The sequence below is a fragment of the Malus sylvestris genome, chromosome 11 (genome assembly GCF_916048215.2).
Source record: "Malus sylvestris chromosome 11, drMalSylv7.2, whole genome shotgun sequence".
Classification (NCBI taxonomy): domain Eukaryota; kingdom Viridiplantae; phylum Streptophyta; class Magnoliopsida; order Rosales; family Rosaceae; genus Malus; species Malus sylvestris.
In genome coordinates, this window is record NC_062270.1 from 4,554,627 (window position 1) to 4,582,254 (window position 27,628).

Consider the following 27,628-nt stretch of genomic DNA (forward strand, 5'->3'; position numbering starts at 1 on the left):
ACTGTCAAGTGATGAATGAAAAAGGTAGATAGGGAAAGACAAATGAGGAAGGTAGCTACATTCTTCTTCCGAAAATGCTCTTTAGGTTATGCTAGGTTAATAATTCGATTTCATTCTAGTATTACCCAAAGTGAGTGCTAACAACATTCTCACTTACCTTCTCATTTAAACATTCTCACTTTTATTCATACTATTACTACGTGTATTACACTAGCAAGCAAAGCTAAACATTTAATTATCCTAAATGTCGTCTGAACTTATACATCTTTTAAAGCAATTTGTCATATCAATTTTCCAAAATCATTAATTTGTCATCTCACTCTAACTCTGTTATTCTTTCCATCCAAAATAAGCTACGTAGATTGCACACTTATTTACAAGGTTATTTTGGACATTTCAACTCCTCACTCCCCTTCAAGATTATTTCTAAAATTTCAAAGTTATTTTAGACATTTCAGCTCCATTTTTTTAATAGACATGAATGACCACGTTGAATTCTCAAAACTTGGCATTAGTTAAGTTCATGTTAGTGAACCTAATGTCTTTTTTAGTAGTTGACAATGAGTTTTTGAAACAAACCCGACATGTTCTTTTTACCAGCCAAATGTTTTTTGTTTGTACAAAAGAAAAGTAGTGAACTTGTAAATATGAGGTCAAAAGTCCTAAACCAATTTATTCCCACCCCATATCTATGAAAAGGTCTCAAAAGTACGAAATAACCCTGAACATAAGTCATGTGCATTGTACATGATTTCTTTTGGATGGAAAATTTAAATAGGTGAGATGACAAATTAATGATTTCAGAAAATTGATATAACAAATTGCTTTAAAATTTAGTTCATATGACAAATTAAAAAAAATGTATAAGTTCATACGACATTTCAAAAAAAATTCCTTATATTAACAACAACAACAACAAAACATTTTCCCACTAAGTGGGGTTGACTATATGAATCATAGAACGTCATTCCCTTATATTAACAAAGGAATAAAAATAGTGGGACTTTGACATGGTTATATTTTAGGTTTAAGTGCTAGTGGAGTACATATGGCATGCAAAGAAGTGAGAAGGTAAGTGAGAAATTCACCATACAGATAAGAAATTTACTTTTATAAATTGATAACGCTAAGGAGATCAAATTTTTAAATTAAATTTGCAGACCAAATAATGCGTAACTAAGAGGAAATATGCACGTTAATCAACACTTAAGTAATAATTCAATCATCAACCACTATATTATTTGATTTATAAATTTGATCTCCTTAGTATTATCTTTTATAAATATATACCTTTTTTACAAACAAAATATAAACTTTTTCTTTTTTTATATATCAAGCTATGTATTTATTTCCAAGATTCATAATAATTCAGTCTTTGGTGAAACATTGGTGGTTCTAAATTACCTGATTACACCCTTAAATATCAACCTATTATCACTATGAAACGATGACGGTTGTTATGTTTTGGGCAGAGTCCGTAGTCATCGGGAAGATCTCCTCCGGATCTCTCACACCAAAGCCACATAATAAATTAATCCGGACCCTTGAAATTTGATTCAACGGTTAAAATTATTATAACTTTTAAATAGGTCCCTGTTTGTAGCCGTTGAATCAAATTTCAAGGATCCAAATTAATTGATTGTGTGGTTTTGGTGGAAGGGGATCTCTTCCCGTAGTCCTCGACCTTGATCTCCTCTGTCATCAAGAAAACAGCACAGTAACCCCAAATCTACGGAAATTAGGTTGAATTTATATCAACCCTCGTACTATATGCTTTATTGTGTGTCAAAATCAACAAGTCAAATGCATTCAGAATGATGAGTCCTTTTGCCACTTCCACCTAAACCATTCATATATAGGTCATAGGGAGCTGCCACACAATTGCAACTTAATGAGCAGTAACTGGTTCTGCATCACTCTTGCATTGCGCGCGGTACGTGGTATGGCATGTAGTCATGTGGAAACCCTAGCTATCACAAGTCTTGTGCGTTGTGACAACGTAGAACATTGGTACTCTATCTACATGTTACGTCATTAAACTATTAATTTAAAATTGCTACTTAGTATGAATATATATGTATCTAAATATACAAGTTCTTTGAAGTCGCCCTTTAACCTTTATTCTTATGGAGAAGAGATTCTAATAACCCCAGAAGACAGAGAAAACTTCAACCAGACTTCTCTATCACGTAAGAAGTTGAATAGTATGTATTGTTCGATTAACGGTTGTCATCTCATGTGTTATAATATATTAATAATTAATAAATACATAGAAAGAGGTTTTAGCAAGATGATATATTTAACCCGTTACATGGCAAGATAGTCTATGCAGATATACAGTTCCATGACAACCACATTGTTTAAGACTTTCATTTAGTTCAATTTTTTAATATGTACAAAATAATATATACAGCAAAGTTTTCTCATCTGGCTTCTGTGCTTTTGTACAGTTTCTTTCCTTTGGATTACACTACTGCAACTCATGATCTAGTACCAACTAGTTGAGCTTGTTTCCAGAAACAAAACCTGGGGGAACAGCAATCTTTCTCAAAATTATCCACAAGAGCCAAGCCAAAGCCCTCAAACAGGAATACATGTTTATACTCTTTTGACATGGTAAGGCCTACCATTTTTCACAATGTGCGGACATTCAACTTTAACATTATGTCAAAACACTGTAGTTAAATTGAAACAATTAATAGTCTAGTAAACTGTGGACAGAGCTAGATGTGGCCTTTCATTCCTTAGGGAGTGAGAAGACGGGGAAAGGGTGGGTGGCCCCTTTGTTTTGAGGTAGCGTCCGTTGTCACACAGCATGGGAAGGACGCGAGGCGCCGTTCTTAGTAGTAATGTGCCGGCGCAAGCGGTACTCCTTAAGATATTCCCCAAAGCAGAATTTGTGCTCTACCTTTTGTAGGATCTTATAAGTGAATGAAAAAAAAAATCCAATCTACTTTGATCCACCTTTTGTTTTGTAAAAAAATTGTTATTAGTTAATTTTTTTTGCATATTAGTGTCTCTTGGTTGTCAATTTAGTGGGCACTATATAGACGATAAGGGAACACAAAATTGTGGTCAGCCTCATTTTTTATTTTTTTTAGATAATCTTGACGGTACAAGGGAAATTTTATTGATAATAAAAAAAGAGGTATACCTAGTAAGAAATGACATAAACCTAACCTCTTATAATACAAGAAAGAAGGATAAAAAAAATACATGAAAAAGAATGGGGAACATAATCCTTACCCTTCTAGAAACAAAAAAAAAACAAGGAAAAGAGGAGGTGACCTAACCTCTTATAATACAAGAAAGAAGGATAAAAAAAATACATGAAAAAGAATGGGGAACATAATCCTTACCCTTCTAGAAACAAAAAAAAAACAAGGAAAAGAGGAGGTGACATGAAACATAACCCCTCTAAAATCAAACCTAAAGGTCTAAACCTGCAAAACAGAACAATCCACATCATCAGGTTAAGAAGATCAAATGATAAAAATTAATAAAAGATGTGCAAAAAAGTGTGTGTGGATATAGCTAAATATTACCTTGCTAAAAAAAAAATCAGTGAATCCAGTTCTTTCAACAAACAGTACATGCATGCAGCTTTTTTGAGGTATCAAGATATTTTCTTAGAAACCCAGAAGTCAGAAAGTAGCCATCATAATTTAAATAAAGATTATATACATGCATTGGCATTTAACAATATAAGACAGTAAAAAATGTTACATTTTGATGTGTGCCATGTCAAACCAGATTTGCTCAAAGGCCTTGACAATGAGTTCATGATATTCCTTTGAGTTGAGTGAGAGATAGCAAGCAAGAAGGTCTTCCAAATCCTTAGCTGCCCTGATATTGTTCTCCACAATCATCTCCATCATTGAATCCCTGAAGTCCCTCTGTGGATCAACTGAGGACTTCACAACTGCAAAACTCTCTGAAAGGTGCCTGTTCTTCGACTTCAAGCACGACGATGGTGATGATGGCACACTCTTTCTACCACATGGCTGAGTTTTCTTCTTCCTTCCAAGTCTTGGAGAGTTGCCTCTAAGTCTTATGCCTGTTGAACTGGCAGAAGACTTTCGAACCGAATTCCGGGCAACTTTCCTTTGGTTACCCTTCCTAATGCTTTCCTCCTTGACAATTTTGACAGTGAGAGACCTTTGTCCTTGTATTTCCTTCACTTTTGATGAACTTCTCTTGAACTTGGTGGCCTCATCAAATTTCAGTGGCTTTGTCAAAATTGGAGGAAGCTCTACCTCTGAGATCAGATCAGAATCAAACCCATCAAGCTTCTGATCATGGATTTTTCTTGTTGAGCCTTCATTTTTCATGTCAGGAAATTTCAGGTCACATTCAAATTCTGATGGGATTAATTCGTGAAAGTCAGCCTCACTAGAACTCTCACTAGAAGAACCAAAGTAATCGGGAGACTGAATATTTCTGTGGCGCTCATCAGTCCAAACCGAATTAATCTGAGCATGACAGTTGCAATTTGATGAGGACTTTGAGACAGATTTGTTAGGAGAAGGCTTGTAAACAGCTTTTCTTTCGGATCTTCTGGTGGATATTCTTCTGGGGTTTTCGGGAAAATGTGTGTCTGAGGCTTTTGGGTGGATAGGTGAATTGGAGAACTTGTTTTCTATGTTGGGTTGTGTAGAGAAGTAATAGGAGTATCTTCTTGTTTGAGATAGGTGAGATTTTTGGGGTGGTGAGAATTTATTTGAGGTTGGTTTCTTCTGATCGGTGGAGTGATGATGGTGCTGGGAGGTGTTGTGGTTTTTGTTTCTGGTGCTGCTCATGTCTTTGAGCTTGTAAAACCAAGCATTTGGGATCATGTCTGAAAATCTGAACTTGTAATTCCCCATCAAGAATGAAACAGCTAGCTCCTCCCTCCCTTTCTCTCTCTCTCTCTCTCTCTCTGACTCGTGTGTGTGTGTATGGCTCTCACTCTTAAAAAAAAGAGCTGAATGTTATGGTCTACATCGAAGGTTGAAATTGGGGTCCAGTACTAGAAAAATTTAGTACGAAAGCAACATGTTACAAGTAAAATGAATATAAAATTAGCAAATGGCCCTCTACCACGGTGGTGGAGAGGAGTATTGTCCTTGCACTATGGTGTGGATTCGAACCCCTTAACTCTCAAATCTAACAAATTTTTCGTTTGATAAAATAAAAAAATTAAAAAAAAAGCTCTTCAATGCTATAACTAGTGAAAAGTTAAGTTCTAACAAGGAGAAACACTTTTATGCAAAGAGTTTTATATTTAGCCCTAACTAGGGTTAATTGTTTGGTTTGTATTACTTGGCACAGTCCAATTAGGTCACTGTTTATGCATGGTGATATCTTGCAAACACCAAGCAATGATCGTTGTGATTAGGTAGTGCATCTTAAGCTTGAAGGAGTCTAATTTCTATATTATTTATACATAGAATATATGATACGATATCGTTTTTACTCTTTACCATAAACAATGAAGAATATAATTAGAGCTTGATTTATTTGATGCTTTCAGGCTCCTGCATATATATACCCCAAATGCGTTGTTGTCCCCTTCTTTTACATTTTATCTCATCTGGATCCTCCTCCTTTTATTTACCTAAAGCAGCCAACATTAATCATGATTCTAGTAACAGCCAAGACCCATCTGTCTACTAAGTGCTGTATATCTTCCCATAATTTCTTGCTTTACAAATGATGATATTCCACGCCTTTTCCAAAGTGCTTAATTTCCACAAGGCCCGCAGGCTCTCAAAGCTAAGGCTGGATAACCACTAGTTGCTAGTTATGGCATAATTGTTTTCAGTATTAAAACGTTTAAAAAATTATTGTATGATATTGAAATATTGTTATACCATAATATCTAAAGAAAACTAATGAAAAGGGCTTGAAAACTTTGAGTTTTAATGATAAGGACAAAATAAAGGATAAAGTGAATAGTACCATGATTGACTTTTTAGTGTAAAAATGTGGTTTTTCGTTAAAGTAAACAGTACCGGGTGCTTTTCGTTAAAGTTCCCTAATATCTAATCTACGTACCTAATATAAAATAGTAAACAGCATGGATAATCTATGAGTTTATACTATAGGATACCATGTCAATCCAATATAATTATAATACTGATACAATGTCAATCCAATATAAATATGTTCAGTTGCTCACGTTTCATGAGTTATTTCTTACAGTTTATGTTTGTGGAGGAGCTCACAATAGACTAACGTTAACGGTAAGAATTTGGCTCGGTATTGGAGATTATTTTATTCTCGTCCTTGGTTTAGACTAATGCTTCAATCTCTTCTTTACACACTAGGGACCGCAAGCGTGTAATTGATAGATACGGATTGAAACTGAACCTCATATATTACAAGAGAAAATGTTTAGAATAAATCTTCAATTGATAAAAGAAAAAACTTTGCATGTGCTTATAAGTAGTTGAATTATTTTCTATATTGCCAATTGGTTTTATGGAGGAACCTAACTTTCTTCACAATGTTAGAGCAGGTTGTTTTACGTGTGAAGAACAATGGTCACACGTGCTCCACGTCACCCGAGTTGTGTTGTCCACATGTTAGACTCGAAAATTCACCACATATGGAGGGCATATTGAGAATGAAGCCCAAATTGATAAGAGGAGGAACGTTGCATTTGCTTATAAGTAATTGAATTGCTCCCCATATCGCCCAATTGATTTTATGGTAAAACTCAACTTTCTTCAAAGAAGAAGAGTGATGAATTTCATATATACATATGTGACATAAACCCTAAAGTTACATTTAAGAAAAGACCTAACAACTAACATGATATCGACTAATACGTGAAGAGTAAAATGAATGTGTGAGCATTGGGATATTAAATGATGGAGACAATGAAATAGGAACAAAGTGACTTTGTGACAAGTGACATTAGCTCAAGACAGAGATATGAAAACAAGTCCCGACAGACAAACATTATTTTCATCCCAAAAATTGTAAGATTAGTTTTTCCTTCATGTCAAAATCCTCTCGATTTGAAAAATTATTTATGTATACTTTCAACATACTTTGAATGTAGTTGTTTATCCATTTTTATCCAACCCCAAGATATCAAAAGAGATTGTAAGAAGTCATTCATACTTATTTGTAAATTGTGCAAATCGCTGTTTTACACGTACTGATATACATAAATATGTTACTAAAACCACAAACATAAAAGTTTACACAAAGGTATTAAACTTCAGTTAGTATGTTAAAACGGCAATTACTCCTTACATGTAAAAAATCGAATTAATTTTCGTACATACCAAGAAAAACAGAAAACAATCGGGACCAGGAGGATCAATGGTCCCAACTTTTGAATTATGAGACACCTTTCCACAAGCCATTCTACTATTTCTTTTTTCTTTTTCTTTCCCCCGTGGTCATGGGTTTGTTAATAGGCCCGTAAAATGGGTCAGATGTAGCCTAACTCAATTATTAGTCCTGAAAGGTCCAAATTTACCTGGCCGTCATTTCAGCCCATTGGATTAGTTGGGCTAGACCGGACCATGCTAACACTAGGCACCCTATTATTGGCAGCCAATAATATTTTTATTTTTGTGTTAGTTTTTTAAATTGGTTTGGGTCACCTTTTTGTCCATTACTTTTTTGTAGCGATATTCAAACTCTATTTTGTTAAAACAATTCATATGTTCAAATCTCGAACAAAACCGAAAAAAGAACTTATCGTTGAGCAAAATAGAGTACTCTTATCAAACAAGACCATGTCAAATTTGATCCACACAAGTGCTTGGCTTTTTGCTCTCCAATTTTCTCACAAACTTTTATAAAGATTAGAGTCTATCTCCCTCTCTTTATCTCAAATGTTGAAATATAAATTTCACACATAAAAATTATATTTACATTTTATTTATATTTTGGTGAAAAATGAATACGACTTTTTCAAGATTTGAAAAAAACGAGCTAGCGACTCACTACTAACCACATTGATATTGTCTCCAACTTACATACTATCACATGCATAGCACGATATGTGTTCCATATCCTCATATACACCTTCGACTAAAGATCGCTCCCAAAATTTCAAGGTCCAAAGACCACGCGTTAACCCAGCTGTTGACATTGACACCCACTTAAAGAACTATGGGGTTCGCTTCATTTCCCAATTTCATGGTATCCCACTTACTTTGACTCCAATACGTGAACCCCATCAACATTATTTATCACCCAATTAAGAGAAAGCACAGAACTCTCTCTCTCTCTCTCTCTCTCTCTCTCTCTCTCTCTCTCTCTCTCTCTCTATATATATATATATATATATATATAATATATATATATATATATATATATGTATATGTTACACCAAACGTTATTGCAACAGCAAGACTCTTAAAAGTGATAAAAAGCAGCAAAGTCACCATCCTGCACTATCCCTAGCTTCAATCACACTGCTTATTCCAATCATTAGCTATGAAGTTGAAGGCATCAGTTGCCTTGAGATCCAAGCTACTTAAACCATGCAGAAATTTCCTACAAATCTTCAGATTCAAGCTCAAAAAACCATTCTTTTTAAGAGCTCTTCGTCTCCGTCGATCTCCTTACACCCAAGTGAAAGAGGATAAAAAGTCTCTCAAGAAGAAGAGTCGGATAACTTTGTTCCTATCATCTTTCTGTTCAACCAGGAAGCCGAAAGGAATGGACAGACTAGCAGCGCTCAAGAGCTTCTCTGAAAGAGGGGGCGACGGAAATGGAATAATGCACTATTCGTCACCAGTCACACCGGCTTATTTGAAGGCTATGTCCGGAGGAAGGGCGGCGGCTTCGGGTCATGACGAGGTGCAAGATGCGTGCAGGAGTTTTGAGAACTATTTGGTGGAGATGATCATTGAGGAAGGGAAAGTGGGGGACTTGATGGATGTGGAAGAGCTTCTGTATTGCTGGAAGAACCTCAAGTGCCCTGTTTTCATTGATTTGGTTGGGAGATTCTATGGGGAGCTTTGCAAGGACTTGTTTTCCCCTACCAGTGATCAAAGTTAGTGTGATTTTGCAAAAATTGAATTCTTTGTTTTAAATGCCAAGTCATATTTTTATTTTTATAATATAAGGTGTAAGTGCAAAAAATGATTCACTAGGCATAAAATTCTCTAGATGGGAAACAATTTGATGAGAGAGTTAGGTGTAAATTTTGGGAATGGATATGGGATCTTGAAATGTTAAATCTAAAACAATCATCGCTAATGACATGTTTACTTACTTAGAATGACGAGAATTATGAATCGAGAAACTAGGGAACATGGGAGAGAAGGAATGAAAATGGGATCTTGATTTTACACGTACTGGATTACTGATCTCATAGTAGGAGCCTCAAGTTTTGTTGATTCCGTACGAGATATCAAACATGTGAAAAGTCAAAAATCGAAATAATTCCAATACACATGTTAGTAAACACATGAAAAGTCAAGAATCGAAATAGTTCCATTCCAATCCAAGTAAACGAGAGATATTTCAATGTATCGGTACACGTTCTAGGACACAAAATGTCATAATACAAGTGATCGCCGAACAAGCAAAGTGTTCCCCAAGTTGGAGAACAGGGGCCATGATTAAATTGTGGAAAGAAACATTAACCAGATTCACGCAGTCTACTACATTCATATAGATCTATCAAAATTCAGAACTTGAAATTTGGAAATTTCTTACTCATCTAGGATTGGAAATCTCCAACAAGCTCTCGACTAATTGAACTATTAACATTTTCATAACAGAAGTTAGGTTCAGCTGAATTACCAGTTAGCCAGAAAACTGTAAACATTACCAATCGATGGTTACATTTTTGATTTCGAAACATACACCCGAGACCTCACAATTGTCTCTCCAATTCTAACTCCGGGCACGACCATAAACTCCACCAGTCGTTCACCCCAGACAGCTGCGCCTTCCCCGTCTTCCTCCACGGACTCCATATGGACATCGGAGAATTTACTTCCTCTTTCGACAGTGAACATTTTTGCTTCAGAATCTATCGAAGGTGCAATGCCACATAACACCCAAACCGACCTTGCCATTCTCGCGAATATTTGGTAGAATGGAGTCCTCGGATGCCTGCCACTCAATACAAGAGTCCTGTGATCCAGATGCCCAAAAAACTTGGCTTCCATTGTCGGATGAACAACTAAGAGATACTTTTCTCCACAGAATCTTGCAAAATCGGAATCTGGGTTCTCCATCAGGGCATCGATCGGGTCATCATATCTCATAATACCATCCACATTATGAGATATCAATGACATTCCATAAAACATTCTCCTAGCAATGTAGGCTTCAAATGCATATTTTTTGTGGGCCCTTTTTGAATACACAGCTTCCACTTCCACTGTCTTTGCCGCAAGATCCAAATCCCAGCCTGAAGCTTTCATCAAGCTAATTAACGGCTTTGCAAAATCATGAATAGATTTCGACGCAGCTCTGAAAGCATCCTGAAATGTCGCAACGTTCCACACCTTTACATTCTTCCTCTGCAAACTTACCTGACTTACCTTTTCAGCCAGTGCCACATTCACCGAATCCAAATCCCTGAGCTCTTTTTGCAAGCAGAGTATATCAGAGTTCTTAACTTCCATTTGAAACTTCAACTCGTCCAGTAGCTTCTCATTCAGTTCAACTTTCTTCTTCAGGATATCAGAACGAGAGGGATCAGACTTCAACTTTATACATTGCTTCTCCTTACATGCGCGCTTCATCTTGCAGAGCGCTTCAAGCTCAGTCATAAATTGTTCGTCCGCAGCTACAATCTTCTTCGGGTTATAGGGCAAATGAGCTTGCTGAAGCTGAACGTAAGCTAATTTCAGAGCTGAAACAATGTCAAACAACTTGGATAACTCTGCATCCCCACACTTATCACTTGCTCTATTTACTTCCACGGGCTGGGGGTGGATCTTCACCCCATCACACTCTGTCTCCTCTGTCACATCGCTGCTATCCTCACCCAAATGTGCATTACTAATGTTGGGGTTGTTGGGTTGATGGTTATGATCCGGGTTTTCGGACGAAAACACGCCAATGGATCTCAACTTGCAAACTTTGGCAAACTTGGAGACAATATCAGATATGTTTGAGGAGGGTTTAAGGGGTTTGGCAGTAGCAAATTCCATTTCCTTCCTTAAAGATTCAAAAACCCTAATCAGAAACTAGCACTGCAGATCCAATAAACAATTTCACTAAAAGCACTTTTGCTTCCACAAAATTAAAAAAACACGAATCTGATATAACTTGTCTCTCAAATTGGGCAGAGCAAATCCATGAAACCCGGCTTAGAAAAAGCCCACTAACACAATATTATACTCAACAAAAACCCCAGCAGCCAGCAGAGACCCAAAAGCACTTTTGAGGATCAAAAACCCCAAATCAAACCAAACCCATATACCAAAAGTTCAACAGGAACAAACCCAAAAGCCCTTTTACAAAACCCAAAAGCCAGAAATCAACAGAAGCGATTCTACAGTAGAAGCAGGGCACATGCAAAGCAAGAACAACAGCATTTGGGATTCACAGGAAACTTACAAGCCAGCAAGTGAAGCAGCTAGACGACGGCGTTTTGGCGTAGAGCTATCTCCTTGTTCTGCATTCTCCAATGTCCAGTCTCAGCGAAAAATGGGTTTTGGTGGAGATGCCAATGTAATCATATTTTAACATTTTCATACCAGTACAAATTTTTTATTTTTTGAGAAATTGTTTGGAAAAATGTGAGGGCTATAAAATTTGGTGACTTTTTAAATTAATATTATTCATTTTTCTGGGAAATGTGCTAAAAACCCAGACCGCGAATCTCTATGGCTTCTGAATAACCTCCTGCCACCACTTTGAAATTCCTGCATTTTTTACTTTTTCTGCTTTTTTTTTTTGGAATTTAAATTTAAATTGTTTTTTAGTGTTTAATTTTTGGGATTTTTTTTTGTTTTTTAGAGAAAGAAGCTCCAAAAGAAGCGCACGTAGTTACCAGAAAGTTAATTGTAAAAAAAAAAGAGAGGATCGCACGCGAGTTTCTTTTAACGTCTATGTCAGAGACTCAGAGGGACTCAGAGCGTCGACGCGCATCCCGAGATCTGCTCTGTAATTTTACTGCTGGTTTGGGATTTCCAGTTTGAATCTGTACCGTTGAAATACATGCTGTGGAATGTGGGATCGCAACCGAAAAAGTAACGATAGAGAAATTAAATTTATACATAAAGTTTTGAAAATTAAAATATATGACAGTTGATGATTGATGTGTTTATTTTTATTTATGACATATTATTTAATTTGTAAACGTAGCCTTTAAATTTGACCTCTCAAAGCATTACCCCAACTAAAATATAAGACACGATGGACATGTCACAGGCGTTTAGGGAAATGGACTCGTGTGTAGAGAGAAATTTTTACGTGCGCCGGAACACTCTTCATAAATGGCTGTTACATATTATAGTTTTTTTTTTAGAATAGTAATATCACATAGTGTATAAAAAATCTCTAATAGTTAAATTAATGTTGAGTACGCGCACTAGGTTGGACATTTAAAGAGTGCATTTTTGCTCACCACCATAAACTATGGTGTATGCTCACCATACACCTAATTAATTGACACATGTCATTTCACTTAACTCTAGTTAACTTTCACATTAAATGTTAGTTTTTCAATTTTGAAAAAAATTAACCAAGATTAAGTGAAATGACACGTGTCAATTGATTAGGTGTATGGTGAGCATACACCATAGTTTATGGTGGTGAGCAAAAATGCTCCCACATTTAAAAAGGAAAAACCCAAAAAAGCCGCAATCAATACGCTTTTCCTAATTCTGGATTTCCATAAAGGAAGTACAAGTTACATGCGAAATTTTATAGTTCCAAACATGGTTCTTATCTCTAATATTACCGATATGTTCTAACTTAACTACTTATTATTATGTATTGAATTTTACAATAAAAAATATCGAAGATATTAAAAGTGAAAACTCTCATTTGATACTAGATATGGTACAAATATGAAAAATCTCAGCTTCCCTTCTAGTTAACCCTAAGGCAAGGCGTTGGGGAAACCAAACTTAATAGAACGAAGGGCTTATTGTTTCAGAAACTGTCAAAGTGCAGAATGTAACTGGAAGAGCAGTTGCCTTGTTGATATGGGGTGAACTGGAAAGCATAATCACGTGAAGAATCTATCTGAACAGATGAGTTGGTAATATGCAAGCTTATAAGGGACAAGAAGTGAGTCCAATATTAAAAAGATAGGGAGAGACACAAGCAAACACAAAAACCTGAAAAGTTTAATACTGAGAGACTTTGCATGGAGCCAAGATCGTGAAAACGACATTCAAATTGAGGAAGAAGAATGGGGGACCGTTTTTTAAATCGCAAATATATTGATCCCAGTCCCACTTGTAATACTGTTATACTACATGAAAACAGTGACAATACCAACCCCAAATCTTTGCTACCATATTAAATTCTACATGTTATTGTCCCCTTAATTTGTTTCTTCTTGCTGTTTTCACATATGCTCATAAATAATTAATAGTTCTCATGACAGTATATTACTGGAACAAAATTATAAGATAAGGGAGAGTAAAGTGTTTCAATCTTGCAATGGGATTATTATGGGCGTGAAACATAAAACCTAGTTCATTTGCGCTTATCGCTTGTATCCTTGCTCTCAACCAAATCAGTGTACTTAACTAAAAGAAGTTGTATGTGACCAATATGTCTGAGATGTGAGAAAGACACATATAAGTTATATATGACATATAAAACCTTGTCCGTTTGATATAATTTTAATGTTACAAGCACTACTCCTCCAAAAGAGTAGAAGAAACTTATGAAAAGATTGTAGTTTAATTGTTTCCACAAACAACTATAAGAATGGACAAGTATGGCATGTTTGAATTCAAACTACAAGCATGGTAAAAAAACTAGTTTGTTTGAGTTACATCTGATTTAGCTTGGCTGCGTTTCTTGCGGTGAATGAGTAGTTAGGGTTTCTAGGGTTTGTTCTGTTTTGGGCGTATTTCCTTGTTTTAGTCCCTTTATTTTGTTGTTTGGCTGGTCCATATTATTTCTTGGTGTTTCGCTTTGTATTTGGACCATTCTATGTACCTCTTTATTTTATTTTATATGATAATGAATTATATTTCCATAAAAAGTAGTAGTTATATGTCTTGGCAGACCTTAAAGGTCCTGTTTTCTAATAGACAAGATGGTGTACAGCTTTTTTCAATCTAATATCATGAACCGTTTGGATCAAGAAGAGGAGACATAACACATAGAAGAAAATAAATATGGAACCCTCAACCCTGTAAATTTGTATGGAGCTGAGAGTACAAACAAAAAATATCCGAAATGCAATTATATTTTGCACTCTTCTACAGTGTATTGGAGTGCATAAAGGGAGTAAGAATAATATCCATTAATTTCAAAGTCCTATTTGTTGTTGGGTTAATCTAAAGAGAATTTCTAAGCATTCGTCCATGCACAACAAGATCTGACAATTCTCAACAGTTGATGCAATGCAATATGGGCTTTACATGCATATACGGATGAGATTGCATCAACAATTAATAGTCACACGATTGTATGTTGGGAAATTGTCCTAAGCACAACTTCTTCTAAGAAGTCGATAGTTGATACCTTTACCATTGTGGACACGAAGCTTTTTATCATTGTTTAGTCAATTAATTGTAACAAATAGATAAACAGGTAATCATTCTGTTACCATATCCATCCATCTATTTTTTTTTATTGTTCGATGACTAAACGATCTCATATGTAAATTTTTTTTTTTTTAAGATTAAGGAGGAGTTACTCCTCAAGATACTCTGTAAAGATCATCTCTACCAAAAAAAAAAATCAATTAAAAATAAGATTGTTTAGTCAATTAACTGTAACAAATAGATAAATAGGTCATCATTCTTTTACCATATCCATCCATCTATTTTTTTAGGGAACTTTAACGAAAAGCAACCGATATTGTTCACTTTAACAAAAAACCACATGTTTACACAAAAAAGTCAATCCTGGTACTATTCACTTTACTCTTTATTTTGTCCTTATCATTAAAACTTAAAGTTTTCAAGCCATTTTTCATTAGTTTTCCTATTTTTTTATGGTTCGATGACTAAACGATCTCATATGTAATTTTTTATTTTTTTTGTAGAGATGATCTTAAAAATATGCAATTTATAATATGAACGGTTCTAATCATAATCATAATCATAAAATTTTGTAAATCAGCCACGTAATAAATTGAGGAGCTTAATTACTTTACTAAAGTATGTATGAAAACATATCTTAGAAGTGAACCCTTACAATTTTGGTAATGTATGTGTATGATACATACCACACAATAGGATCGAATCCTGACCAAATATCTTATATAGCCGCTAAAGTGTCCCTGATATGAGAAAGGCAGCCACAGCTATCACAAACAATTATTTATGATCATCAGATCAAAAGAGAGCCCCATCTGTCAAAATCAAAATCAAAATATAGAGTTGTCAGCTTTGTTCAAAAGAGAGTCCCACCCTCATTTAACCTAATGCATTTCCCACACCTCTATCAAACTCTAAACCTAGCTTTGGTGGGACAACGGTCAAATTTAATTCAAGATTGAAATGTTCACGTCTGGCTAAGTGGGTCGACATCTGTAGAGATGTATAATACACACACATATATACATGTGAGACAACGACTCTCTGGACTTGGTTTCTATTAGCAAAGAGGAAGGCCAGGAGGAAAGCAAGGGGCATCAGAACCCTATCGAGCAGAAACAAAAGCATGGAAACAAGAACAGGTTTGCAATATTTGCAGAGACTTGCAATAAGTTAGTTTCCTTTTCTCCACATCTGCACTTTTCCCAAATGCCCACGCTTGCTCCAAACAACTTATTCATTGCTAGGGACGATACGAGTAATTAAGTCGAACATGTGTTTCTGTACATTTGGTTTTTCTGTGTCTTTACTTCATGGCGCAATAATATATTCACTTTTATCGTGTTTCAAAACCCCACTGTTTTATCGTGATTAATGCCTAGGTGTTTGAAAATTAAGAAATGACGCCTAGACTTGTTGAGGCACTTGCCCAAACCGCCTAGGCACCCACCTAGCCCGCCCAAACCCACATATACACCTGCCTAGGTTGCAACTCACTTAAATAGAAAATAGATAATTTTCCTTTTACATTTTATTGTTTCCAATAAATTATAAGAGACTTATTGAACACTTAAATAAACACATATTATATGTTTGGTCCTCATATTTTCACTATGTTCCAATACTTCATAATATATATGTCATTTTATTTTCTAGTTTACAATGAAATTATATATATTTTAAGTATAAACAGACACTTATTTACACGAAATACAATAGATTTACTTAAATCCTTCTAGTCCGCCTAGGCGCCCGCCTAGCCGTCTAGACGCTAGGCCCCAGCCCGCCGCCGGACTAGCGCCTAGCGTTTTTTAGAACCTTGCAAAACCCTAATGTGATTATAATTCCGGACCCATTTGCCCTCTTGGCATTTTTTCATCTCACCTAGCCAAGTGATACGTTAGAAATGTAAATGCTTTCAGATGGAAGGATAGTATGGTAAGAGTGCAAGGCGGGCTGCAGATGATTAGGTTATATGTTGAATAATTTGTTCATGATTTATGTCGTTGTCTGTTGTCAATTCATGTTAGGAAAAAGAAAAACACAGAGGTCTGTCATTTCACCATCTCTTCCAAGAGTACATAAGCTTATTCTATCATTAATTCCGTAAGCGTGAGATGAAGGATTTAGCTAGCAAATAGCAAATTTATCTTTTTTTCCTGATAGAGTAAATGATCAAATTTAGCGAAAGCTATTACTTCATAATGCTGCAATTATTTCTTTGTAATGTCTCATGGATAAGCAAAAGTAACTTTAATTTCCCCATTCATGTTTTATTTTACTATTATTTTTATATCCATGTTATTTCTTGTTCAAGTCCGAAATTAAAAAGAGCTTATGAGAAGTAAAAATGAGTGTGTGGATAACACTACCCTTTTAAGTAATGTATTTAAAGAGGTTTACCTTTTCTGCTACAGTTAACATTCTCTAATTATAATGCACAACGAAAGATTCATTCCTACTTATATGTTAATCACAATTGTTCAGAGTTAATTCTTGAATTATCGGGGAAGAGTGAGATATTGCATATGCGTATAAGTAGTTGGACTAGCTACTCCCTCTATAGCCAATTGATTTTATGTGGAACATCAATTTTCCTCATGGTATAATTAGGTTGTCTCTTGTATGAAAGCCTAAAGGCTACACGTGTTCCACATCACTTAATTTGTATTGTCCACATGTTAGGCTTGAAAACACCACACGTGAAGGAACGTGTTGAGAGTTAATCCCACATTGGGAAATGAGAGACTTTGCGTGTGCTTATAAGTAATTAAGTTGGACTCCCTATATAGCCAATTGATTTTATGAGATGAAACTTCAACTTTTCTCAACAATATGTATACACATATTTATTCATTAGAAACATGAAAGAAGAAGGAATGAGTCCATATACGTAGGGAGTACTCAAACATTTTCCTTCTAATGCACTCCATATCAATAATTTGGCTCTTAAATTGATTCGTTCTCGGAGATTTAGCTATATAGGAAGATGACATGAGAAAACCCTATCATGTAAAATAGAACCTCTAAGGTAACACAACAGGGTTAGGTAAAATTAGAGATTATATGTGCATTTTATGAAAATTGAACAATGGTTTAAAGATATCCATTAAACAAAGTCTTGCTTCATTGTTAATGTTTTTATTAATTTTTTTTTTTGTTAATTCAAGAAAAAGTTGTGTATTGACACTAGGAATATTAATCATGGATAGAAAGATTATGTACGTCTTGTCAATGATTTTTTTTATAAAATAATCGGAGGTTACATTAGGGCGCTTAACGGCCAAAGATTAGGATTGCTATTGATCTTAAAGAAAGAAACCACTAAGAAATGAAACTACACATAGATTAATATTTAGAGTAGAACATTCAGAAAATCTTGAACTGAATAAGAGAAGTAGAAAGTTATAAGCCATGTGAAAGAACAAGTAAATAAGAGAAGTAGAAAGTTATAAGCCATGTGAAAGAACAAGTAAACTGTCAATTATCCATGCCCTACATCGGGCATTTCCAAACCCATCACCAAACCCACCATTTTCTTGCTGATTTGTTTGGACAATTTGTCCACACCTGATTGCTTCGCGAATCTCGAAGTTTTCATTGCTTAGGTGGGTCCAGTGGAGTGGCCAGCCAATTTGATGGTCAGATTCTGTGGCATATTGCCATGACATCCCATCCTCTTGTGCCCGAAGTGTCACATATTAACGGCTTGGGGATTGTTTCACGGCAGTTTGATTAGATGCTAACAGTTTAATCTCACCATAGACCAGAAAGAAAATGCTTTCCTTTCATCCCCAAAGGTCCACTGCTGCATGTTACAGGCAGTGTGTACTTGTTTTTCCCAAAAATCCAAAGCAAACAGGGTAAAAAGGGAGTTGTGAATTGAACAAACGCATCTAAGCCTTGAAAGATGGTTGGTGCATAATAATGCTTCCCCGATTTTTACAAGTTGCCAATTTACTATACACGACTCTATACAAATAAGTTTGTCGATCAAAGCAGATTTCGTAGTAAAAAGTACTGTTACAGAAAGAAAAACAAATACTCATACACTCAACTATATATTATTTCACCTGACTATTGTTGTATTAGATATTTAACCTCTGATAGGTTTGTTTCTAAGATGATTCTTAAAGTGTTTTTTAACTAATATTCAGTAGTATATTTTGCAATATTCAACCGAAAGGCAAAGGAAAAAAAATACAAATCAATGGTATTTCTCTTCACTTGTAAGTGAGAGGACTTAAGTCTTATTCTCGTTAAAGGCGAATTTGAATTACATTATTGGTAGTCCATTGTGAGTCTAAGCCCATCTCCTTCTTTTTAATGTAGATAATATCGTTTGTTAAAAAAAAAATCCCCTCTATGCCAACATGGATATCACATTTTTTAATAAGAAAAGTAAACTTACTAGAGAATCCCCAACGAATATAAAATAACTACCCCCCATGACCTAAACATACTTACATTATCAATTAAGTCAGATCAGATTATCATCATATTCAAAGTCTCCATTGATATTCTATCAACTACATCGAATTTTAAATAAGTAACTCATTCAATTCACAGTCCAATTGAAACAAAAATGATAATATACTTAATTTAAGAGCTATCTTATTTAATAATGTAATTATTTTGGTACTGACGAGTCTGGACCGCACACCCTTATCCAATAGTACGAGTTAATACTAATACAACACATTTTATACCGGCTTTAAAAACAAATTAATAACAAATTATTTAATTGTTTTCAACCTAATCATAGATATAGGGTCCTAAGTAGTTAGGACCCAAGTAAAGTTCTTGTGGGAGCAAAAAAAAAGTATAGTTCTTGTGATAATAAATATATATATATATATCTAATGCAACGATACGTGTGAAGAGATTTTTTAATATGCATCGGTGTATAATACACTGAAATTTGACTGTTAAATTCCTAATTAATGTGTCTCTGGACACATATTTAACCTTTTATTCATTCAATGCATGAGATACACTATCTCACTAAGAGATAGAAGTTTGGTGCTAAAAATTTAAGAAGTGGAAAGAGATGGCAGAGAATAAAAAACAAAGAAGATATAGTTAAAGAAGGGTGGGGGAGTGAGTAAGAGTTGGCTGAGGGAAAAAAAGGAAAAAGAGGAGAGTGGATTGTGGATTGTGGATTGTGGAAAAAAGGAGGAGGTGTAGAAGGTAGCAGAGCAATAGTTGTTTTTACATTTCTGGGTTTGGGAATTGTTGAAAGACAGTAGAAAAAAGCCTGCAAGAGTATCAAACAACCAAACATGGCAATGCTTAGGATGTGACGGCCCTCTTAGATTCACACTTTCTTTTTCCTCCCTCTCTCTCTCTCAAACTTGCTTAAATATACCATCCCTCTTTTTCAACCTCCCACACAACCACCCTCACTTAAGGGCTGAGCTGACAGTTGCAACAAGGGAACCTAGTTAATCTGAAAAAGGTCCCAGAGAGAAATATAGCCAGAGAGAGAGAGAGTGAGAGAGAGAGAGCCCAGAAAATATCAGATAAAGTTGCTGTTTTCTTCTGCCATTGGTGGGTTTCTTGAGCTTCCATCTTGCTGTCCATGGAGTTGAAAAGACTTCACAGACTAATAAGGTTCACCACCATCGGCATTTTCTCAATTTATGCACTTTTCACCACCATCAGCTCCACTTCCACTACCTGTCCAGGTGAATTTTTTATGTTTTTTATTTTAGAAAAAAAAAAAATTGAAATTTTCACTGAATTAATAGTCATTTAAACCGAATTTAATTATCTACTTGTTTCTAAAATGCAGATAACAACTGTGCCTTCACGGGCAAACTGGATTCATATTTTCAGGTAGGTAGTTCCACTATACCTATCATCTTTTATGGACCGTGATTTTAACACTCCTTTAGCTTCCTGCTGGCACTTACGAAGTGCCGGAATTTAAATATAGATCACTAACCAGGAGTGCCAAAATCTCTACCTTATCTGATACTTCAACATTCAATGAGCACTAATGCTTCTTTCTTATGTTATTTATTGTTCTCCACATCAATCACATCAATCATCACATATTATGACCTTACAGCAAGTCTCTAGTAGCTTTGACTAACTTTGACCCAAGCTGGGTTTTTGATATAGACTGCATATGCATGTATGAAATTGAAAAGACAAAAATAGAACCATATTATTATTGTTATTACTGATCAATCCACCAGCCACCATGGTGCTTTGATAAGTAGCACACACTGACTGAAGGACAGGGTGGTCCTGCTGCTGTTTACCGGGCCTGGTCCATACTAAGACAAATGGTCTTGTAGTACGGCTCAGCCTGCCTAATTAAGAACAGCACCACAGGCGTAGTTTAGCACATAGCTTTGGGCTTGGAGGACACCTATTTTTATTCGGCTTTTCAGAAGCAAAAGAAAAGGCTTTTGTTGTTCATATTGTCGTCTTCTAAAAATTCTACTGCATCTTGGTAACTTGCGCCTGCTGTGCTCAGCGCCCTACCCGCTCAAACCATGTTGTATAGTGTACTCCCGTGAGCTAAAAATTGTTATGGGGGCCGGCGAACATTAGCATTGGTAGGCGCACTTTAGCACTAAGGATGTATGTTGACAAGTCAGCAGACGTTAGCAAACTGTGTGCGCAGAGGGGTTGGTGGATAATTGTGTTATATATAATTGCTAATTTTGGGGAGATTAACTAACTGAAGTGGTGCAGGAATTTGGGAAGCACAGCGACAAAATGAGGGAGCAGAGGATGATGACTTTGAGCTTGGTTAGGAGGTACTTGAGTGGACCTGGATCGTCGCCCCCTCGGTGCACATCCAAGTGCGGCAGGTGCACCCCTTGCAAGCCGGTTCACGTGTTTGTGCCACCTGGGACGCCGGTGATGGCGGAGTACTACCCGGAGGCTTGGAGGTGCAAATGTGGCAACAAGTTGTACATGCCGTGAAAATAAATGAATATGATCATCATATGCTTTATGATATTTATTTTGTTTGTGTTAGTGTCACAAAAGTCTAGCTATCTACTTTTCTAGCTAATCATATGCTTATTTAGTCAGAAAAAAGCATATTTACAGGACTTAAATTTCTGTAGAAATATATATACACGTTAACGGAGAGTTATATATGATCAGTATGGAGAATATATATTGTGTTAAATATTTGGAAATTTATGTTCATAGTAATTGAATGGTTGTTTCCTTCCCTGTAAACCTTCTTGTCAACGACTACTAATATGAACTCATTCCTCCCCCCACACCTTTTTTTTAGGGCCAACTGGATAATCATGGAACTAGCTAAGCTAGGAAATAGTAGCACCTGAAATCGTCGAGGTTCTCTACGCTTGGAAAGATTCTTATATATCCCGATAAGTTAGGAAGAGAAACTCACATGCCACCGGCCGGTTCACTGTCTCGCCCTCCCTCCTCTGCCTCACTTGACTCTGATCACACAATGATTGTTGTAGACTCATCGATAATACACACACACACACACACACATATATATATATATATATATATATATATATATATCTCTCTCTCTCTCTCTCTCTCTCTCTTCACAATAACATAGGACAATCTCAACCTAATCCATAAAGAACGAAGAAAGTAATTGGCCTTTTTCTTTTTGGGTAGAGACATTGACAAATAGTGAACAACGAAACAGGCTCCGCCTCGCATACAATTTGAAAACTGGTTCCCCATCAAACATTGTTTTAAAAATTACCGCCTAGTGCCGCCTGGACTCTAGACGGCTGGTCACCGTCCCGATTAGTCCTTAGACATTTATAAACTAAGAAAGGGAGCCTAGACCCGCTTTAGAGTCTGCCTAGCCTTCCTAGGCGTCCACCTAGCCGCGTAAACCCGCCTAGGTCGCGACTCCCACTTAGACAGAAAATCGATAACTTTCATTTTGCATTTTATTTTTTCAATAAAATGTAATAGACTTGTTGAATACTGGAATTAACACTTATTATATGTTTGTTCTTCATGTTTTCAATATATTGTAATACTTTATATATGTATATATATATATATGTCATTTTATTGTGCAATTTATGTATCTCAATATAATTATGTGTTTGTTTCAAAAAAAAAAAACTTACGTGTTTTTTTAAGTATAAATAGGCACTTATTGATACAATATGTAATAAGTTTACTTAAATCCGCCTAGTCCACATAGGCCCCCGTCTAGTTCCCATCTAGCCGCCTAGGCACTAGGCCCCAACCCACCGCCCAACTAACACCTAGTATCTTTAGAATCTTGCCATCAAGTACTATAAGAATACGAAAGAAAACGTGTAATCTGTTTTCTATGAATCAACAATTATTGTTTGAACTCGTGACGTCTTTTATAGAAGCAGAAATTATGTGCCGCTAAATCAAACAGCTATTAGCAATTGTGCACATTGTCTAACTTGAAGCTTTTGCCACTACATTCCTTTTCGTAATAGTTGATCATGCCATTAGCATATAACAAATGAATTTGATTGTGAAATAGATGTTGCATACATACGTTGCCTGCCTATACATTAATAATGGAGAGAATTGAACCATAAACGTATTTCAATTCTAACTTATTATCTCACCCTCGTCAATTAGACTTCTTAACGAAGTCAACATTACATTAAATGTCTAACTTATCATCAGTGAAGGAAGGCATCTAATTTCAAGTAAGAACATTGTGGGCTTTTCTTGTCACAAAAGGTCATTATGGGCTTTGTCTAATTTTATTTTGTGAGCTCAATATCAAGTTCTACTTAACTTTAGGATAATGCTAAGGGAGTAATTATCATTAATAGCCAAAATTTAACATCAAATTTCATAAATGTGATTTTTTTATAAAAACTTTCAAATATAACAAAAAACTCACGTGAATGGACCTAAATACCCTCAAAATTCACATCCATAGAAGAAATTCAAGAAAGTGGGGATTCAAGATTGCAGTCATTGTGTATTCCTGACATTCATGATGCCTGGGATGAATTGTTGTTTCTCCATTTGCTCCATGAGCATATTTGCATCATGAACAAGCGCACCAATTCTAGTTTGCATGCCAATGCATCGTGTTTGTGCCATACTCAGTGCAAAAAGGTGTTAAAACAAATGGTAATCAATTTTTTTTTTCTACATAATGATAACAAGATATACAGGCTGATTAATACCCAATTTTTTCCCCAAAATTCCAAGGCTCGGTGTTGCTGTTCTCTCATAGTTGAAGCAAGATTGGGATCCTGCAGTTCTGAAAGCTCCACCTATAACAGATATGGAGTAGAAGCAAAGATAAGCATGAATAAATTATCCAAAATTTTTACAAGGAAGTTTTGAAACAATGAATATTTATGTTCTGTAAATTAATCTACCTCACTAGCTAGAAGCAGACTAGGGCAATCATCTGCATTGGGTACGTAGAAAAACACCGTACAGCTGCCAAAAGTTATCTTCCTTATCAAATGCGTATATAAGAAGGATTGCTAACCTCATATCTCAATCCATCTGCCATTGACTATTTTTCCTCATTGAAAAACTATGTAGTTAGAAGAGGCCACAATTCAGAATTTTTTCATTACATTACCAACTACATTCTTATGTTTATTTGGTTTTAATTTTGAGGGTATTTAAGTCTATTTAAGTGGGTTTTATGTTATTTTTGAAAGATTTTAGAAAAAGTGACATTTATGAAATTAGGTGCTAAATTTGTAAACCGATGTCACCAAATTCAGTTTATTTAATTAAAGACTTATTTATAATACCAGGGTTAATATATAATCAAAATTATTATATTAATGCATAGGAAATGTTAGGGTGATTCTCTCTAAGTGGGACTCTGTATGGAGATTCTGTCACCTCATAATTTAACGTTAATTCTCATGCAAACAATATAAAATATTAATATTGTACAAAAAACATAAGGTAACAAAAAATTTATAAAAAATCGCATTATGTAATGATAAGTGATCATCATTGGTTTTGGAGTATGATTGAAGCCTCTGCCCCCTAAGACCATCTCCAACCCTTGGGCTAAAAGCCAAATTTTTTAGCCCGGAAAATTTAGCTTTTAGCCCAGAAACATCTTTTCTGCTCCAATCCTTCTACCCTAAAATTTTAGCCCGGAATTATTAAAGAATGAAATTAGCCTAAATTTTTTTCTTAAATCAATTTAAAAAAAATGTAGATTATTGTAAATTAATTTTATGAACATTTTGATCTAAAAAAATTTAAATTCTGATAAACATTTCGCATTTAGCCCGGGAGGAAAGCTGGGGGGTATTTGGCCCAGAAATAGCATTTGGCATTTAGCCTAAAATTTTAGCATGGATTGGAGAGTGTTTGGGGGGGTAATTTGGGGGGTAATTTGGCTTTTAGCCCAGGGTTGGAGATGGTCTAACAGATGCTCCTAAACTCCTCTTTGTACTTGCTCCCACCACCTACCAAGGCATGGCCAAAAGCTTATATAATAATGCTTCAAGATTAGTCGTCAATTGTTACATTAGTTTTCTGGAAGATATGTAAATTATATTTGTGAGTCTGCAACAACTTGGAAGTAAAGACGAACGAGTGGTTGGTGAACATTATTATTCTCCAAAATATTGTGTTTTATAATTTGCTAGTGACATATTTGTTTGGTACGGTTGTTATTACCTAGCCAGACTAACAAATTTGGAACAACTCAAATTCCAACCTTAGCTTGGCCATTCATTCAAATTCCAACCTTGGCCATTGGCCATTCATCATTTCTTTAGGTCCCAAGTAATTGACCCCTTCATATATATATGGTTGGTCTTACAATTATCATTTAATATGCTGCTCTTGAGTAAAAAAACTGTTTGGTAAGATTATTGATGTAGCACTTTACCTAAAAAATGTCAGTTTTTGTTTGTCATTGAATATATGTTTTCATTATTGGCCAAATTTCTATATTGATATTCGAAATTTTGGACTATACTCAAAGCCTCAATGTAACCATCTGTGCACTATGTCATTATTTACCGGCAAACTCTAGAAAAAGTCTTAATAAATTAGCTATTGTGTCATATGATAGAACAGCCTTCGCGTCCAACATTAACAAACAGTCTAATCAATTAATTATTGTGTGCAATGTTGCCAACTTGCCACGGGTAAGATTTTGGGACAAAAATTGTCCGCCCTCTCACTTCTCGTGCCCTCCCATACCCTTCTGTTTGTGTAGTTACGGTTAAGCCATGTCAACACTTTATATTACTATTCATTTTTGTTTTATTATCTCTATAAAAAAACAATATAAAATGTTGACGTGACTTAACCGTGACCACACAAAACAGGAAGACACGGAAAGTGGGAGGGCAGACAATCCTTGTCCAAGATTTTGTCCCTCTATTTCCCTGCTCTTTCCTCTCCTCGAGAGAAGCTCCTCTCATCTCACACTCTTCATTTTGTCTCTCTTTCTAAAAAAGTTATCACAAGAGTTGACATGACTTAATTGTGACCGTTCAAATAAAATGAGAGGGAAGTGGAGGGAACAAAAAGATATTGATGACGTGTTTATGTAACGATAATGAAAATATGAGGAATTGAATTGAGAAGAAGTTGGAATGAGGAGAGGTCAGAATCGGATTCCTGTTGAAGCTGTTTACTTAAATGTTCTAGAATCGAAATAGAATTCCATAAAACTGTTTACTAATTCAGTAGAATCAGAATATAAACCAGTATGATTACTAAAATACCTTTGTCCCAAATCAAATATTTTATATACTGTAATTGGTTTATAAATGATAGTCTTGGAAATATAAAAAATAAGTGAGGGCATAAAAGGAACAAAAGTGTCATTCCGATTACCCAAACAATCAGGAATTGGATTACCACCTATATCTAGGGGATCCAATTCCACCAATATAAGGAATTGAATTCCAAATTTTGTGTGGGCCCCACTGCTTTTTTGGTTCCTCTATGTTTAGTAAACACTGGAGTACTCCGTAATCGAAATTCAATTTCACATTCTCATTCCGATTACGGATACGTAAACACGCCCGAGAATTGTACTCAGCAAGTTTTAACTGATGGTAACAAGAATGGCAGACCTAGTTTAATTTTAAACAGAAATATGAAAAGAGTTGCACAATGAGGGCGACTTTAAGATTTTTTGCCCCTGCTCCATAACAGGTAAGAAGTTTTCTTCCACTTCATTTAGGATAGCTTATGATTCCTCCTTACGGAATTAGAAACCATACAAATTCGCTAAAACGGCAACATAAGCCCTAAGACTGTATATATATCTTGCTAGACTTAACAAAAATAAACGAATACAAAACTCCTATGTATAAAGAAAACTACAATAAACTCTAATACTTAACGGGCAATAAATTCTGGAAAGAAGTGTTACATATATGATAATCCATATAGTTCACAAATCTAATAACTAACCGGCAATATATTCTAGAAAGAAGTGTTACATATATAATCCATATGGTTCATAAATCTAGCAACCTTTGATTTGTCAAACATCAAAGGTTCCTCTATGTGGGAATATGACGAATACGTATATACATGTTGACGGTGTGTAATCAACTGTTTAACAAAATTTATGCTCTCTGTATACACACCGTCCAATTGACGTCGATGTTGATTGTTAGTTTGCCAGTAATGTTATTGAAAACAGTTGAGATTCTATTATAAAATTAATTGACAATATTAAGAGTAGCTCAACTATTTATAAGCACAAGTAAAGTCCCTCATCTCATTAATGTATGATTCATTCCCAACATGTCTCCTCATGTGTGGTGAATTTTCAAGCCTACGTGGACAACACAACTCGATTGTCGTGGAGGGCATGTGGTCCTTGGGCTTCACACATGAGACAATCTGCTCTGATACTATAAAGAAAGTTGAAGTTCAACCATAAAATCAAGGGAACTTTAACGAAAAGCACCTGATACTGTTCACTTTAACGAAAAACCACATTTTTACACTAAAAAGTCAATCCTGGTACTATTCATTTTACCCTTTATTTT

At 35.4% G+C, this 27,628-nt stretch overlaps 4 protein-coding genes across 6 annotated transcripts; 2 read left to right on the forward strand and 2 right to left on the reverse strand.

The window, feature by feature from the left end:
* Window positions 1-3,107: 3,107 nt before the first annotated feature.
* On the reverse strand, window positions 3,108-4,949 carry LOC126590675 (transcription repressor OFP4-like). The gene is made up of 2 exons (XM_050256169.1): window positions 3,727-4,949; window positions 3,108-3,443 (listed from the first exon to the last, which is right to left on the reverse strand). Exons 1-2 carry the CDS (start codon window positions 4,863-4,865, stop codon window positions 3,356-3,358), a joined length of 1,227 nt encoding a protein of 408 aa, XP_050112126.1. The 5' UTR covers window positions 4,866-4,949; the 3' UTR covers window positions 3,108-3,355.
* Window positions 4,950-8,341: 3,392 nt separating this feature from the next.
* Window positions 8,342-9,200, forward strand: LOC126590677 (transcription repressor OFP17-like). The gene has a single exon (XM_050256172.1). It carries the CDS (start codon window positions 8,443-8,445, stop codon window positions 9,007-9,009), a length of 567 nt encoding a protein of 188 aa, XP_050112129.1. The 5' UTR covers window positions 8,342-8,442; the 3' UTR covers window positions 9,010-9,200.
* Window positions 9,201-9,699: 499 nt separating this feature from the next.
* On the reverse strand, window positions 9,700-11,850 carry LOC126590674 (protein GRAVITROPIC IN THE LIGHT 1-like). Of its 3 annotated transcripts, none has more exons than XM_050256168.1 (2): window positions 11,533-11,850; window positions 9,700-11,126 (listed from the first exon to the last, which is right to left on the reverse strand). In XM_050256168.1, the coding sequence occupies exon 2, from the start codon at window positions 11,121-11,123 to the stop codon at window positions 9,798-9,800; it is 1,326 nt and encodes a 441-aa protein (XP_050112125.1). In that variant the 5' UTR covers window positions 11,124-11,126; window positions 11,533-11,850; the 3' UTR covers window positions 9,700-9,797. The 3 variants fall into 3 exon arrangements, with proteins under 3 accessions (XP_050112125.1, XP_050112124.1, XP_050112123.1); XM_050256167.1 differs by having other exon boundaries at window positions 9,700-11,165; XM_050256166.1 differs by having other exon boundaries at window positions 9,700-11,130; window positions 11,533-11,849.
* A 7,769-nt stretch (window positions 11,851-19,619) lies between these two features.
* LOC126588371 (EPIDERMAL PATTERNING FACTOR-like protein 6) lies at window positions 19,620-21,854 on the forward strand. The gene is made up of 3 exons (XM_050253459.1): window positions 19,620-20,335; window positions 20,443-20,486; window positions 21,357-21,854. Exons 1-3 carry the CDS (start codon window positions 20,230-20,232, stop codon window positions 21,588-21,590), a joined length of 384 nt encoding a protein of 127 aa, XP_050109416.1. The 5' UTR covers window positions 19,620-20,229; the 3' UTR covers window positions 21,591-21,854.
* Window positions 21,855-27,628: the final 5,774 nt, after the last annotated feature.

Coding starts and splice junctions, on each gene's coding strand:
- LOC126590675 (XM_050256169.1), bottom strand. CDS start 4,865: ATGGGGAATTACAAGTTCAGATTTTCAGACATGATCCCAAATGCTTGG. Junction 3,444..3,726: donor GACATGGCACACATCAAAAT/GTAACATTTTTT, acceptor TCTGTTTTGCAG/GTTTAGACCTTTAGGTTTGA.
- LOC126590677 (XM_050256172.1), top strand. CDS start 8,443: ATGAAGTTGAAGGCATCAGTTGCCTTGAGATCCAAGCTACTTAAACCA.
- LOC126590674 (XM_050256168.1), bottom strand. CDS start 11,123: ATGGAATTTGCTACTGCCAAACCCCTTAAACCCTCCTCAAACATATCT.
- LOC126588371 (XM_050253459.1), top strand. CDS start 20,230: ATGGAGTTGAAAAGACTTCACAGACTAATAAGGTTCACCACCATCGGC. Junction 20,336..20,442: donor CACTTCCACTACCTGTCCAG/GTGAATTTTTTA, acceptor TCTAAAATGCAG/ATAACAACTGTGCCTTCACG. Junction 20,487..21,356: donor AACTGGATTCATATTTTCAG/GTAGGTAGTTCC, acceptor GAAGTGGTGCAG/GAATTTGGGAAGCACAGCGA.